This window comes from Rhinolophus ferrumequinum, chromosome 6, assembly GCF_004115265.2.
Source record: "Rhinolophus ferrumequinum isolate MPI-CBG mRhiFer1 chromosome 6, mRhiFer1_v1.p, whole genome shotgun sequence".
NCBI classification, from domain to species: Eukaryota; Metazoa; Chordata; class Mammalia; order Chiroptera; family Rhinolophidae; genus Rhinolophus; species Rhinolophus ferrumequinum.
In genome coordinates, this window is record NC_046289.1 from 41,342,914 (window position 1) to 41,359,877 (window position 16,964).

Sequence of the window (16,964 nt, forward strand, 5' to 3'; positions counted from 1 at the left end):
TTCACCTATAACTCACAGATAGATGAGTCAGTTCCAAGCATTAGTTGGTCATCTTGCCTCACGATGTGATGGAACACATAGAAACTCCCCCTACTGACCAAAAGGACCTATGAAGAATAAATTCTTCAAGCTTGCATCTTTAAAGTACTTGTACCTTTAGAAAAATAGAAAAAAAAAATGCCTAATACATATTTTTAGGGGAAATTGTTTTAAACTGCGATAGGAAGGTATAGATTATATTTTAAAAGAATTTCTTGAAATAGGAGAGAAAGAATATTAGTTACTTAGGCTAAAAATGGTATCCCTTCAGATGCCATGATGAGAAAGAATGATATGAGAAAAAGCATTTATCAGAAAGAAGAAATAAAGAAAACTTTAAAAGAGCCACATGTAAGATACAGAAGCGAATGGAGGAAGGGTGTCAAGGTCAAAATCGAATAAAATAATAAAATTCCCCTTAATTAACCTGAGTTCTTGCTGGTGGATGTATCACATGAGATGAGTGGAAGGAGGAGATTAGCCTGTTAGAGATGGAATGGGAAAATATAGTTGTGGCGAGGCAGAACAAATTTTGTATTTGTATTGTATAAGTTATCATGGGTAGCTCTATGCTGCTGAAAAAGTCTGAGCGTTCAAAGGAACACAACACTCGATTTCTCAGATTCCCCTTTCCAAATAGGTATTAGTGTCATATCCTGACCCAAGAGATGACCTTTATAAATTTTCCACTTAACAAAATAAAGCTGTTCAAATGATTAATAGGCACTCGCCATTCAGAACAGACGGTGAATGCTGATAAAATGGGGAAAGTCTTCTCTGAAACTGTGTCCCACCAATTAATTCACGGTCCCTGGAGACCTGGTTTAGTCTTTAATGAAGATGGAAGCAGGAAGATTGTATCCCAGTCCCTCTTAATGTCAATTGCTGCAACTTGCACGTTTCCTAAGAAAAGGAACTCTTTAATCCAGCCAGCTGCTGCAAGCATGGTGCCAAGGGTTTCTCGGGAACAGCAGAGCCACAGCACAGAAATGTGGAACTCAAAGGAAAAGTGACATGGCCTGGCTGCCTAGGAATTATTTTCCATAAAAAAATACAATGTAGAAATAAATAATAAGGGGTAGAAATAACAGAGTGAAGAAGGCAGCAAGTAAGAGAGCTAATAAGGACACTAAATTAGAGAAAAAATCTTTATAGTCTTAAAAGTTCTAATTATCTGGCTGATTTCCAGAAGATGGGAAATATTGCTAAATTAATTCAGAAACTAGAAGTCAATTATAGCACACCCAAGAATGCTGCTTCCGGGAACCCTGTAGTTTAATTTTTAGCAGTGATTTTTATCACGGGCTATGGTGATTATTGTGAAGTGGTTGGTTAAAATGTAAAAGACAGACCGAAATCCATGGTTGCAACAGTGGGAACTGAGAGCCAGGAACTCAGGAGTATTGAGTCCTTCCAAGAAGCTTGAGCCATGGAATTCAGGAACCAATTCAGCAACCTCCCCATCCCCTTGCACCCCTCCCCTGCAACTCACTGACTCTTTGGCAGTGCAACAATTAAGCTTCTTAGGAGTAGCCAGAGAAAAAAAGAAAAAAAGGGTAGGCAGAGAGCCCCAACACTTGGACAGCTCCTTTGGCACCAAATAATCCTTGCTTGAGAAGGAAATTCATAGAAACAGACATAGAATTTTATGAGGCCTGAGTATTGTATTTATTTCAGCACATTTAAGTCATAAAATTATCATTGAGTTGAATGGTCTGGAAAATAAACCCAACAATTTAGTCTATTTTGCCTCAAAAGCAGACTCACTTTGGGTTACTGTGCTCAGCGCCAGTTTCTACTTGTTATTCGGACTTGCAGTATCAGTCAGGTAGGCGTAGTCCTAGGGTAGATGCCATTTGGGTAGATTCAGTGATTGCTGAGGTTTCTGCTACCTAGCAGTGTTGATGCACTGGCTACCAAGATATAGAAGTGGTTTCTGGGAACAATTTAGTTAAACGTCATATAGCACAGAGCAGTACCGTATTAGCTATAGGTCACTTGTCTTGCATATTTAAATGTTTTACTTAGGGTGATTTTTTTTGTTTTTTTCCTCCCAAGAAGCAGAACCTTAACCTTCTTGTTTCTTTTCTGATTAAAAAAATAAAATAATTTGCCTTCCTTGAGCCCAGGCCAACAAATGGTTGTGATTTGAAACATACTAGATGCCAGCAGAAAATAAACCAACCAGTGAATCTTAAATTTGATTTCCTCCACTCTCCCCACCAAAACAATGAAACAAATAATCTTTATATCAAAGTTGGTTTCTTTAATCCATTCCAACAAAGAGGTTTTATTTTTTTAAAAGGAATACAAAACTATTTCTTGACCGCTGTTACCAGTATTTATAATAAACAATAGTTAGCTGCATAACATTCTGATTACTACCAAGTTATTGTTTTTCCTGGCTTATCCTTACCCGTAACCCAAATACTGAGATTAAGCCTACATGTAAGAAGTGAATTGTCTGTGGGGGGAGGACAAAACATGCAGGTCAAGAAGTGTTTACATTGCAAAAGTTTGTTCACCCATTTATTCCAGCAGGTCCTAAACTGCCAAGTGTCTAACCATCTATAACCTTTGTTCCATGAATGAAGTCATACATTCCGTGAATCCTGACCTTTTTTAGTCAATAGCCACAAGGATTTCAACTTCTTGTAAAGGAATGGTTCACTAGAGGGCTTTTAAATAAGTCTTGCTTGCCTAATTAAAACACACCAGGATTTGCCTAGTTTTCTCATTTGGGTTGTTGGTAGTGACAGAATTTTCCTTTAAGGGGTTTTGCAAATAAACTTGCATTTATATGATTGTAGCTATGGATATGGAGTCTGATATGGCTGCTTTTAAATTGTCCAATTTTAACTGGACATTATATTTTTTACATTATATTTAAATTGTCCAATTTATTACTTTTGCTTCAAATTATCTATGCAATTTCAAAGGTTAAAGCTTCAGGAAAATTTCAATTTAACTTGAAGTGATTTATTTGTTAAGTTGCTGAAAATGATGGCATCCCAGAAAAATGGGCTTATCCATGGTCGTGAAATTCTATTTTTGTTTTAGTAAATGTTTAAAAAAGAAAGAAAAAAAGAAAACCATTTTCACATGTATTCTATGTATACACACCAAAACCCCCTAAATAAACAAAAGACCCAGAGTGATCCTTAGGCATATATGAGTTAAACACAAATTCTGACTGAGTAATGAAAATGGAAATTTCCCCCAACATTTAGAAAAGTTGTTCTCTAATTTAGAGGAAAAAAATATACTGTGATATTAAATGTTCTTTTCTGATAAAGGAAGCAACTACAGAAAGCTTTTGTTCAAAGTAACCAGTGTTACAGATGCAAAAAAACAACTCCCCCAATACTACTTCAAACCAAACATATCAAACTTGATTTTCATTAGAACGTAGTTATTTCTTCACACTAATAAGTCAAAAACACCAAGACCCAGATTATATATGTATGCAAACAATGATTGGGCTTTATCTTCTGAACAAGAGTGCCAAGTTAGTCTCTCTTAAAAAAAAACAATTACAATTTGAGGACAATTCACCATTGCCTCTTTTGCCAGCACCAATCTGCCTCACTTGAATCTTTCCATTTCATAAGAAATATTAATTCTCTATAGTTGTCTGTGGCACCAATTTTTCATTCAGGATCAAGACCTCTGGCAAAGCCTCTTGGTTTATCAGCAGCATCTCTTTTCTTTGCTTTGCTATCATCAGACTCACTGTCAGATACAGATTTTGTTTTTGTACCATCTATTTCTTTAACAGCTTTTTGAGAATTAAGAAGTGCTTTAATTAACTCTGGACAATCTAAATTTTCTTCAGGTTCCCAAGTATTGTTAGCATCTGTGAATCCCTTCCACTTCAGAAAATACTCCACCTTCCCATTCACTATGCGTTGGTCCAGTGCTTTTTCCACCACAAATTCTTCAGGCTCTGCCTCTTCAACTTTTTTACTTTTTCCATTATGTTCCTTTCCCATTTTTCACAATGTAGTTTTATTGGAGGCCATTTTTTATTGCAAACTTGAAGAGCTGTTATTCACCACCTTCAAGCTGTTCCAGGTCTTGCATCTCCAATAGAGATTTTAAATCCTGCATTCATTTTTTTATTTTTAATTATATTAAAAGTTTAAAAACAATAACAAATTATCTGTCAAAAAATTAGAAGACTCCAAATAGCCAAAACAATCTTGAGAATGAAGGATAAAATTGAAGTTCTTATACTTCCTGATTACAAAACTTACTGCAAAGCTACAATAATAAAAACAGCATAGTACTGGCATACAGACAGATACATAGACCACTGGAATTGAATAGAGATCCCAGAAATAAACTCTCACATATATGGTCAAATTATTTTTGACAAGGGTTCCAAGACCATTCAATGAGGAAAGAGCAGTTTTTCAACAAATAATACTAGGAAAACTGGCTATCCACATGTAAAAGAATGAAGTTAGACCTAACACTATATGTATAAAAATTAACTCAATGTGGATCAAAGAGTTCAGTGTAAGAACCGAAACTATAAAACTGTTAGATAAAAATATAGGGCAAACACTTTACAACACTGGATTTGGCAATAAGTTCCTGGATAGGACCCCAAAGGCACAAGCAACAAAAGGAAAAGTAGACAAATTGGACTTCATGAAAATGTATAAGTTTTGTACATCAAAAAAAGATAACAAAAACAAACAACTCAATTAAAAATGGGCAAAGGGCTTGAAAGACATTTCTCCAGAGAAAATACACAAATGGTGAATAGCACATGAAAAGATGCTCAACTTGTCATTAGGGAAATGCAAATTAAAACCACAATGAGATACTACTTCACACTCATTAGGATGGCTGTTGTTTAAAAATAACAATAATAACAAGTGTTGGTGAGGATGTGAAAAAACTGAAACCCTTGTGCACTGCCAGTAGAAATGTAAAATGGTCTAGCTCCTGTGGAAACAGTATGATGATTTCTCAAACAATTACAATAGAATTACCATATGACCCAGCAATTCTACTTCAGGGTATATACCCAAAAGAAGTGAAGCGGGCTAGCACAGATATTTGTATGCCCATATTCATAACAGCTTTATTCACAATATCCAAAAGGTGGAAGCCACCCAAGTGTCTATCAATGGATGAATGGATAAACAAAATGTGATCTATAGATTCAATGGAATATTACTCAGTTTTAAAAAGAAGGAAATTTTGACACAAGCTACAACGTGAATAAACCTTGAAGACATATGCTAAGTGAAATAAGCCAGCCACAAAATGACAAATATTGTATGATTCCGGTTACATGAACGTCCTAGAGCAGTCAAATCCATAGAGACAGAAAGGAGAATGGTGTTTGCCTAGGGGTGGGGGAAGGGAGAGATGTTGTTTAATGGATAAAAGTTTCAGCTTGGGAAGATGAAAAAGTTCCGGAGATGGATGATGGTGATGGTTGCACAAGAATATGAATGTTTGTAATGCCACAGAATTGTCCAAATAAAAACAATTAAAATGGTAAATTTTATGTTGTGTGCATTTTATCACAATAAAAAAATTAGTCCTCCACATTAAAAAAAAATTAGAAACCAAGACCAGTAATAATGAATGGATGGATAGTGAAGAAATTAGGAAGAACTTAAATGTCCAAAAATATGGGAACAGAGATGGTTAAATAAATTATGATAACCCACTCAATTGGATATTTATGTGGCCAATAACATTTATTGGTGGTGGCAACATGGAAAATGCCTATGATACAGTGTTAAATGGGAAAGAAATAAAATTATCACATACTATGATTGCAGCTATAAATCTAGGTCAAGAGGGAAAAAATAAAAGGAAATATCAAATGCTTTAAAATTTGCATTAGAGAGGTGAGATGATTTGTTTTTTTCCCCATCTACGTTCCAATTGTTTTTGGAAAGTATGTGTAATGATCTTTAAAGGAGAATAAATTTATAATGAAAAGAAGAAGCAAGGAAAAATTGTTAAATAATTATTATTAAAACTTTTACTTATTATCTATAAAATCAGGAATGCTGGACGTTTTTGAGGCTTTTGCAAAGAAGCAAATAGCTAGGATGTGAGGGATTGAAATTCCTAGAAAACTCTCATTCAACTCTATACTTCAGAAACCACTTCAGGATTCGGGTGACTGAACAGAGGACACAGAAGATGAATATCTCCAGAGAAAGAAACTTTTCAAGGACTATCATTCATTTGACACTGGGCAAAGATAACTTCCCAGAGGAAGAAACTGCCTTTCTAGGTTAAAGCTGACTCAAGCTTGGCAAACAGAGCAGCCTTTAAAACTGCTTTCCAAAATGAGTTGATTCTAAGTGGGTTATTCTTAAAACTTAATTCTGCATCCATCTTTCTCTGGTTTACTTGTCATTAGCTCATTGTCTAACAGCAAGTCCCACCTCTAGCCCCACCCCACCACCCACCCAAAGAAAGAGAATTAGAATGAGAAAGGAACTGGGTTCAGATGGTGATGTCTGCTGTTTAGAAGGGAGAGGCAGTGGGTGGGAGAAAGTGGACTACTGTGTCACAGAGCAGTAGCTGCCGCTGCACTTCAGGTTACTCAGCTCCTTTACAGACTCTTCACAACCTACCACTTAGAGCAGCTTAGGGTTGTCAGCTTCCCAGAGGAGGGGAGTAAGGGGGAACCTGTGTAAGATGTCCCTTGAGGTGCCAAGGTAACCCTCTTCCCAGGGTTCCAATCTGCACTCCTTGCTGGTGGGTCCTTGTTGTTACAAGTTCCTGTAAGAGTCATTACCCAATCTGTCCTCTAGGGCCATTGTCCACAGCAGACTGCCACAAAACAGTCTCATAAATCTAATTCCATTCCATGATGCTCTTGGATTCTGGTTTGAAGGAGCTTTCCAAAATCCCAGTTTGCTTCTTTTCTGCGCTCTGCCATTTTGGACCGTTCTTTTCTCATCATTCCTAGGTGGTTCGAGATCAAATCTCTCATTGCACAGTGAAACTGCGACAGACCACAGGGCTAATGGAGTACTGCCTGGAGGTGATTAAGGAAAATGATCCTAGTGGCTTTTTGCAGGTAAGTATCAATTGATTTCTGCTTCAGATTCTCAATGTCCCGAGTCTGAGGCTATCAAGACCAGACTCCGAACGGCCCTGGCTGGGCATGGGTCCCTCCATAACAGAACCTACCTTCACTCTGCAGTGTGTATGTGGGCGCCTGCTAACCTCTACTGACTTCCTGGAAGTCTCTGCCACCACATGCGACAAGATTGGGAAGTGCATGGGCTTTTTTGTTTGCTTTTGTTCTTGTGTTTCATCATGAAAACACAATTCCCTATAGTTCCTCCAAAGTAGAGTTATTTATTGCCTTGCCTAAGAATTGGGTCCTTTCCCACTAATATCTCCTGAACAGTTTTGTCTGCTAGAATGTCTAAGTATGCAAGGTTCTAGCTTTTTGATACCTGCTACGGCCATAAGTCAGTGATTTCCCAAAGAAAGTGAAGTTTTGTCCATCCCTTGGATGTCTCATGATTTCTTCAGCATCGTTTTAGTGAGATGCTATGATGTCAGCTGAATTTCACTTAAGTTTCTATCCCAATAATTAAGGGACCTTTTATTAAGGAATGTGAAGATCCCTTGCAACTCATTTTCTGCCAAATTGGCCAAGAATGATGGAGACCAAATATAAGAAATGAAATCGTTCTCTACCAAAGAGTGTGATACATGACGATAATGGTTTAACGTGTAAGAAATTCCATTTTACAGACTGCCATATGCAACCTCTCTAAACTGTTTTGTAAAACTCATTTCCAAGTCCTGACAGGATACCCATACCTCATATTAGAATCAGGGTTATTGGTTCTTGAATTATTTAACCACCAGCACATCATTATTTAATGTTGGCTTTTAGCTGATCTGTCATAAATAGCACGATCATATTTCCAGGTTTGTTTATTAGAGCAATTAACAGCTAATAACTACTTAACGAGCCCTCTCTGACTCACAGAAGTGCCCAGATCTGAGTGATAAATCACGGGTCACCCTCATCCTAACAGGCTCCTCGCTGCCTGCATGGAGACCAGTAGTGTGGGTCCCACGGTGGTTTGGTGCTAGCACTCCAGGAGTGTGGAGAAGCAGTGTTCTGTGTCCGGTGTGGGGTGTGTTTCTTAGGCTGTGCTCTCTGCTGTGATTAGATTTCTGACGCCCTCATAAGGAGAGTGCATCTGACTGAGGATCAGTGGGGGAAAGGCACACTCACGCCCAGGATGACCACAGACTTCGACCTGAGCCTGGACAACAGCCCTCTGCTGCAATCCATTCACCAGCTCGACTTCGTGCAGATGAAAGGTGCGTGCCTGCGTCCCCCCGGCCATAGCAACGTCCCGAGTGGAGACTGGTGCTTGAAGCAGGATAAAGGCAAACAGAGCGCAGCTGCCAGGTTTATAAATCACCTGAGAGGTGAGAAAGTAAACACACGCACACTCCTCTGGTTAATGTTACAAAAACCTGGAGTGGCTCCTCTCTTATTGTGCAATGGAAGCGTACCCTTGTGGCTGTGGAAGCTCCCTCTCAGAAAGTCACATTAATTCAGATAAACTCAATGCTTGCCACCTTGAGAGTATGAGAGATTTCATTTGCTCAGCATCAGAGAGTAGCTGACATAAAAAAAGAGAGGAAGAGAGAGAGAGAAAGAGAGCATCACTGTACATAAATATAATCTTGTTACGGAGAGTAACCCAGAAATATTGATATAAATCAAAGGAGTTCAGAATTGAAATAACTGCTTCCTCATGGATAGAGATAGTGAGCAAGTGGTTGAGCATGGATTAGTGGGAATTGGAGAGGATCAGTCGGCTTGCCAATACTGGTCAGGAAAATGCCAACCTGGATACAGAAAGAAAATGAAAGTTTGAAATAAACTTTTTAACTTTTTTTAATTTTTTGGTTTATGTGATTCGGAAATACGGCAAACATCTCTTTGATTCGGAAATACGGCAAACATCTCTTTGAGATGTTTGGGTAGATGCAAGGGGAAGTACAAGTACTTAAGGAAAATAACTTTTTCAAAGGCAAATAAAAACACAAGCCAACCACACAGTGATAATTTAATGGCAAGTGTAAGTAATATCCATTTGAAAAATATTTCCAATAGGTTTTTTTAAACCTTTTATATTGAAATAATTATACCTTCACAGGAAGTTGCAACAATAGTAAGGAGAGGTCCCATATACCCTTTCCCCGGTTTCCATCAATGGTTACATCTTGCATAACTATCATAATGTCAAAAACCAGGAAGTTGACATTGGCACAGTGTATGTGTCTAGTTCTACGCCATTTTGTCAGGTGTGTAACCACCACTGCAATCAAGATACAGAACTATTGCACCACCACAAAGCTCTCCCTCGTGCTACCCCGTTATAGTCACCCCTTCCTTCCACCATCCCCAACCCCTGGCGACCACTAATCTGTTCGCCATCTCTCTAATTTGGTCATTTCCTGATCTTTTTTAAAACCGAAGAAATTGATTTGCTCTTTGCTTCTCCCAATTGAAGCATCCACGTAATAAATGACTTAGAAGTCAGTGCTTTAAAATTTGTGTTTCTTAAGAAAATACACATGCTTCCTTTCATCCGACAGAGAGAACCACACAACCCAGCAAATTTTAGGGCTGTAGACCCTGATGGCTCACATCACCCAGTTAAATTCACCCTGTACCTGCTACATGTACTTCTCTCATCCTGTCAGTGGATTTTTGCCCTCTTTTATTTTCCATTTTCTTCTTTTTTTGTTTAGCAGGTATTGCTTTGGGACAATGCCTTAACTACTTTTTGAAGTAGTTATCGCTTTGTTGTGGTAACAAAAATGTTTAGCATCATTAACTGCTTACCAAACCAGACACTCTCCTAAGTGGATTAACTCATTTTATTCTCACAGCCCTAGAAGGCAGCTAAGGAAACTGAGGCACAGGAAGACTGAGTTGCTTGCCTGAGCTCACATAGCTAGTGAGTGCCAAGGCCAGGATTCAAACCCAGGGAGCGTGGCTCCAGAAACCAAACCTACAACTTCCAGTTTGTGCTGTAAAGTTAGTGCCTTACTAAGCAGCTTCTTCAAGGAATAACTGAATTGCTCTCTTAGACTTAAGAAATTTAATCTTTGTTGCAGTTATTCTTTCTTGCTGTTTAAATTTTTTTCTTTAACACCTACCTGGTAGCCTGTAAAATATACCCATGTGAATAGTGTATACAGCCCCAGGTAAACTCCCCTCCATCAGCCTCTCTCTGTACCCAGTTCTTTCAATGAGGTAAAATCGTTGAAAGGTTATGTCACAAGTAGCTCAAAGGAGAAAATATGTCACAAAAGGGTAATGTAAGGGCATTCTAGCGGAAGAGGAAAAAAATGAGCCAACCCACTTAGACTTGGAGAGGGGGCAGGAGGAGGGGCAGGCAGAGGGTAAAAGCCTCAGGACTTTGAAATGTTTTCATCAGCTGGCAGAGCCCACTCCTCCCCCATCCACTGTAATTCTGTCGTGTCCATCTGCCCACCGTAGAGTACAGTTGGCAGGATGGTAACAATTGTGTTGGAGTGAACACAGTCTGGCATGGGAACTGCAGGTTCATGCGCGGGGCATCCCAGACCACATTCCTAAAGCTCTGTCACTTGGCTTTGTCACTTAGGCTGCACACAGAACTAAGCATGGGCATGGCTGTGTGTGCAGTTCATTCACGTCTGTACACACAGCCGTGCTAAGCACCCTGAAAGCCATAGTGCAGAACTCTCTCATAGCAGAAATTCACCAGGGACACAAAATTATCTGGAACAGTTATTTAGGAAGGTAATAGAGCAGACCATTTGGTATGAGACTGGATTGATTCCATTGTCCTTTTCTTTTTAACACTTCATCTTAATTTAATTTACTTCTGATTAATTTATATGCTTTATTTTGTGCTCTTTAAATTTAATTTATTCAGTGAGAGCCCAGTCCTCTTTAGAATCTGAATAATTGTTACCTGTCAGATGCTCGTGATGGAAAGAAAAGGCTAAAAGGTCATACGCACTACATCTTGATTGAATGTAGTTAAGACTTCTCCTACTCGCCTCTTTGATATCTGTTAACGTATATACAACTTTACCAGTGTAGTGTTAGGTTTTTATATTTTTAGGATATTCATAGTCAGTTAATAAACTGCACTTTCACAGCTTCTCAGAAAAAATATCTCAAGAAACTGCTCTCCAAAATTCCTATACAAATGGCCAAAATTTAAGTAGCACTTGGAATGGTGTTAAAGGAATATGACCATTGTGAAACTAGCAATACGTGTAATTAATTCAATACATTTTCTAACTGTTCTAATTGTTTTCTAGTTATGGATTACAGTAGAAAGTTAAAATATTTTCAAAATTACTTAACATATACATTTAAAGTTATGATGCAAACTGAAAACCTGAAATATCTGCTTACTTCTTAAATCAAAATTTTATCATCTCTGGGTTTGAAATTTCATCTTAGATGTATTTTTTTTCCCCTTAGAATCAAAGAAGATAGCTCTGTTGTTGGTTTTTAAATGTTTCCACTTAGGCTAGCTACTACTATTCAGCAACAGTGCACTGCTTAAACTTATTCCGTTAGCTACGAATTTAACTAATCTGTTCTTTCTGATTCCACATCACCAAGCAATTGAGATCTATGTCGTGAATGCTGGTTTCTTCTTTGTTCAAACATCCCTAAATTGTAATGACATGTTTTCTGGTTGCATTTTAATTAGAAAATCATCTTACCCTCTTTCCACGCTATTGGGAATGGTGTTTGATCTCTCTTTTATAGAAAACAGCAGACTAAGCTTTGTTTTCTGTTTTTATTAGAGAGTAATAAAAACATTTTTTCCTTAATTTTAAGTTGGTATTGTCAACTCTTTCCCAGTTCGTGGGAAGGAAATGTTAAGATTCTTTTCTTAGTGCATCAAGGGCTCTGCTGCTTGACTTAGAACAGATTTCAGATACCTACCCCCTCAGAAAAATATCACCCCGGAATTGTCTGGGTACACAAAGAATCCCCAGATCCCCAAGTCATGGTGCTGAAATGAAACACCAATGTGTTCATCCTGAACCAGGATGAAATAGTGACCTAACACCCCATCAGGCCTTTTTAGTACATAGACCAATGGCTGTTAATCGCCTTAAGTGCCTCTACCCACCTAAGGACACACTTATCTTCATTAACTCGTGTTGAATGTAAGAGCCCTGGGGGTGCACCAAGGTCATGGGCAAGGACAGTGTGATCTGGACAGACCCTCCTATAAACCATGGAGAAAGAGCTCCCAGAGGTGTGGCAGTGATGACGGGCATAAGCACACACGCTGACGTGCACGTAATCTGTTCATGGCTTGGGGGCCTGAAAGGCATGTCCTCCAAACCGGTGTTACACGTATCTTTAATAGTGTACAAGTGACAGCTTTCCTGAAACACCTTCTTGTTCCTCTAAAGTCTAAACTTCCCTCAGATGCCAATTGTATTGTTCAGCCACCATCGAAAGGAATGAGAGTTCACAAAGGACACTTCAGGGAAGACGACTCAGGAAAATTGCATTCCCAACCACCATGGCGCCTTCAGCGAAATACTCCATTGAAATGCACCAGCAATTCTGGGGAAGCTTTATGGTTCACACATAGGAATTTGTTTAAACCTGGGTTAATATTAAGATCTAAAAATGAGTGAGCGATTAGGCTTTTTTCTATCCTTTCGGTCTTTTAAAGTGTATCCACTGAAGACTTATAAATGAAGTTCACGTGTTTTAATTACATATGACACCATCTATTTCAATTACTCTTTTAATTATACCTATGTCTATACAGGGAAATTTGAGTTTCTTATTAGAGACATTGCAATTATTTGTATGATTCAAGTTGAAACCATGTTATTGGTTTCTTTTTTTTTTCTTCTTTTTTTAAGAGAAGTAAGCCTTTATTTTCCTTGTTTCACAAATAAAGTTGGCTGTGCTAGTTGCTTTTCATGTTATCGGTTTCTTATTGTGACCTTATTCTTTGATTTTAAAATTAATGAAATGTAGACTTGCCTGAAACATGAGCAAAGAGAGAATGAAGACTGACAGGGGAGCTAATGAGATAAAGAGAGTCCTAGGAAATTGTTGTTTTATGGTAGCTCTTTATGTTGTTTAACTGGTAATAAAGCCAGTTAAAAGCAAATATCCCCGGGAGAATCATTTCGTGTCCCTAGAAGCCGTTTGAAGAATGGTTTGCTTAAAGTTATCATATTGTACTCCACAGTTAATATGTTAAAATGTATTCTTTGTATAAGGGAAAAAATGTTTAAGTGACAAAGTACGTTCCCAACATGTATAATGACCTCAAGTTAACCCTCTAGTTACAACTCCGAGGTGATGCCCGTTTATGTGTAGATGGTCATTAGAATCATTAGGAGTTTCGTCTTCTCTCTCTCTCTTCCTTCCTCCATCCAGTCCTGTAGTCTTTGTATTGAACAAGGTGATGAATTTATCTCCTTTCCTCCAAATCCAGATGTTCTGGGACCTCTGAAGCTGCTGAGGCCATTGTTCTCTGATGAGATTCCACCTGCATTCTATGCCATTGAAACTTGAAACACGATGTCCCTTCCTAAACTGTTCACCTCCACTTAACTGGTCATGATTTTAATGTCACTGTGGTTGAGCTAGTAACTCAGGCATAGTTTTCCTGCAATGTATCACAGTCTTTTCTTAAGTATAAGATAAGTGACCCACTTCACCTTCACATCTGTCATGGGAGCGTCACTGCTTTTGTTTTCCAGGTTACCCAGCATAGAACCTGTTTCCTAAACTGCTGTTAAATTAACCATCTTCTTGGTTGGGGTGACTGGCAAGCAGCACATTTCATTCAATGCATGACACTCAGAGTCCAGTACAGCATACCAGGTGTTCCACAATTAGCATTTGTGCATCTGAATATCCCTGGGTGTGGTCCACACTGTTCTCTCCTATTGTTAAAGTACTACAAAAATAAATGAATGCTTTGGTTTTGAAAAGACATTTTTAAGCAGTTGGTAAAAAACATTGTTCCCAGATACATATATTGAGTTTACATGTTAGGAACTGGGATTATTCATTACCTAACATTCCTATTCGTATGTCTGTGTGTCTCAAGGCTCAACTAATCCGCAGTTTTAAGTAATACAGAAGATTCTCGGCACCAGATAGGGACAGGGGGTGTTGTGACTAGTAACAATGTGACAGATTCTCACAAGGTCACAAGGACACCTTGACCCTCCTCTGCCAGGCCCCACCTGCTCCCATACTGCTCTCTAGGTTCACAGTTGACTGTTCTGTACCTACAGAAAGAATGGACTTCAGCTAGTGCTATTTTCAAGGTATAGCTACTTTCAAAGAATGTCAAGTTCCTCGGAAATTTCAAAACGGAGAAATCACTGTTTGTATCACTTGATAGCAAATTTTCAAAAATCAGCTGTTATAGCTACTTATATGCACAGGCTTTGAGCAGAATCACTGGTTAAAAAGAAAAAAGAAACAAAACATAATAGGACCTTAGCAATGCAGTGATTTCAGAGCTATTTCTCAGAATAGATAGTTCCAAGTTTATAAACTTGGGGTTTAAGGTACATGATAAGTTTTATGATAAATTTATGAGCCATGTTATGGTTAAATAGGCGTTAGTGGGCTGGACTGGAAATCTATCCCCCACGTAAAACACTTCCCTTAGGGATGATGTCTTTGATGCTCAAGGGGGTAAGAACAGAGCAGTTGTCTCCCCTCTGATGAAAGGTAGGAAATGCCACCTGGAGCGTGAAAAAAGGCAGTAGCGTAGCTCAGGAGCCAGTCCCACTCTTGGAGACCCAGAGGCATCCTGTTCAGGTCCCCCATGCACCCCGGGCTAGCTACCTAGTCTAGCCACATGTTTTGTCTTTTCAAGATTCTGCAATGTTTGCAAGTGAACAGAAGCCAGGGTTACACTAATTTCTGTTTAGCTTCCTCTCCAGTGCCAGCAATCCCCATCCTACAGCTGGAAGAGTGCTGCACCCACAACAACAGCGCGACGCTATCCTGGAAACAGCCACCTCTATCCATGGTGCCCGCGGAAGGATACATTCTGGAGCTGGATGACGGCAATGGTGGTCAGTTCCGGGTAAGCAGAGAATCTACTCCTTGGTAACCAAAACCGGTGCCTACCTCAGAGGACCCACCGTGGAGTCTCAGGCCCAACTATCCTGCCTCTGCTGGGGCAGGCCATCGCTACAGGGCCTGCCTACTCTGCCCCTGAGGCCTGCTTTCTCCTTGTACCATCACAGATGGACAAAGGAGTCTCTGAATAAAAACTGCCCTGCCCTTCTTAAAAGAAAGTACCTGCAGTAGTGAGAGCTCTGGAGTCAGAATGCCTGCTTTCAAGTCCAAACTCTGCCACTTAGCTGTGTGACTGTGCTCATTTCTCACCTCCTTGAGACTTCAGGTCCTCATTTGTAAACTGGGGATGATAATACTAGGTACCTCGTGCATTGTTAAGAGTCAGTTAGATAATCCATATACAGAGGGTGCCTAAAAAATGTATGCACATTTTAAGAAAGGAGAAAACTGTATTAAAATTGTAATAGTCAATATGTACTGATAACAAAAGATGAAGATGAATACAAGTCACGTTTGACTTCTGCAATTACAAGAGGTGCTCAAAGTGGTTACCATCAGTGTAATTTTAATGCAGTTTTTTTTTCCTTGCTTGAAATTTGCATACATTTTTTTGGCACCCTCTGTAGAATTCTTAGCATGCTGCTATCTCATATTCCAATCAGTATTGCACTAGAGAGTTGTCATTTTAAAGCTGTCTTTGGATGCAAATTATTTTTACTCATTACATCAGCATAACGTTGCAAAGTATACAGCTAAAGAGGGAAGCAAATGCCAAACCTATGCTAAAAATGCATTATGCTAGGATTTATTTTAAGCCTTTGAAATGTCATTCTTCCTCCCTTTTCTGTTTCCTCCCCCTTCCTTCTGTATTGTGATGACAACCTATACTTCCGTGGCTTGAGTTTAGTCTTTGTGACAGTTTCTGAAGTTATTAGTGGAGTTGTAAGCATATTATAAGCATAGCATACAGACCACCCTCATGTTTTCAAACCTTTTTTTTTTTTTTACAAATCACACAGATGGATAAAGAGTTTGGGAGGCATAATACACTGTATAAATGCCATGTTAATAATAAGTAAAACGCAAACTATAACACCCAATTTTAATTTTTTAGCCCTACTTGCTAATAACCCCCATTCATTAAGCTGCCAGGCCCATGCTAACTACAAGGCACTATGCTAGTCATTTTGTACACATGGCCTTATAAAATCCTCACACCAACCTCATAAGGTGGGTATTACTGCCCCCATTTTACATTTGAGGAAACCGAGGCTAAAAGAGGTCAATTAAATGACCCAATATCTCACAGGATTCGAATCCAGATCAGGCTGATGCCAAAGCACTTGCTGCTAACCACTGGGCGACACTACCTCCCTAACCCATCACAAGGGTTCCCATTAAGTGGTGGCCTGTTATTTGTTGACCCTCAGGAAGTGTACGTTGGAAAAGAGACAATGTGCACCGTGGATGGCCTTCACTTCAACAGCACATACAACGCTCGTGTCAAGGCCTTCAACAAAACAGGAGTCAGCCAGTACAGCAAGACCCTGGTCCTCCAAACGTCCGAGGGTAAGGCCCTTCAGCAGTATCCCTCAGAGCGAGAGCTGCGGGGCGTCTAACATGGCTGGCAAGCCGGAGGTAACCCCACCACTGCCCACATTCTGAAGTGTTTCCATGACTTGCTCTGCATTCTGGCACAGAGCCGCTGTTCCTCTCCCGCCGCTAGAGAGCCCATGGTATGTGGATGGGATCAAACCAAAGAGCCCACAGCAGCAGTTCCAATGGCTTGGGC

At 39.3% G+C, this 16,964-nt stretch overlaps 1 protein-coding gene and 1 pseudogene across 8 annotated transcripts in view; one reads left to right on the forward strand and one right to left on the reverse strand.

The window, feature by feature from the left end:
- TRIM9 (tripartite motif containing 9) overlaps window positions 1–16,964 on the forward strand; it is a 104,443-nt gene that overhangs the window by 64,525 nt on the left and 22,954 nt on the right. For 4 of the 8 annotated variants that reach the window (XM_033107766.1, XM_033107765.1, XM_033107767.1 and 1 more), the window contains exons 4-7: window positions 6,995–7,105; window positions 8,223–8,376; window positions 15,019–15,176; window positions 16,603–16,741. In XM_033107766.1, the coding sequence (XP_032963657.1) occupies window positions 6,995–7,105; window positions 8,223–8,376; window positions 15,019–15,176; window positions 16,603–16,741 (562 nt within the window). Of the gene's footprint in view, window positions 1–6,994; window positions 7,106–8,222; window positions 8,488–15,018; window positions 15,177–16,602; window positions 16,742–16,964 lie in introns of all 8 variants that reach the window. The other 4 variants (XM_033107763.1, XM_033107761.1, XM_033107764.1 and 1 more) reach the window with 1 other exon arrangement.
- LOC117024040 (chromobox protein homolog 3-like) lies at window positions 3,460–4,061 on the reverse strand (annotated as a pseudogene).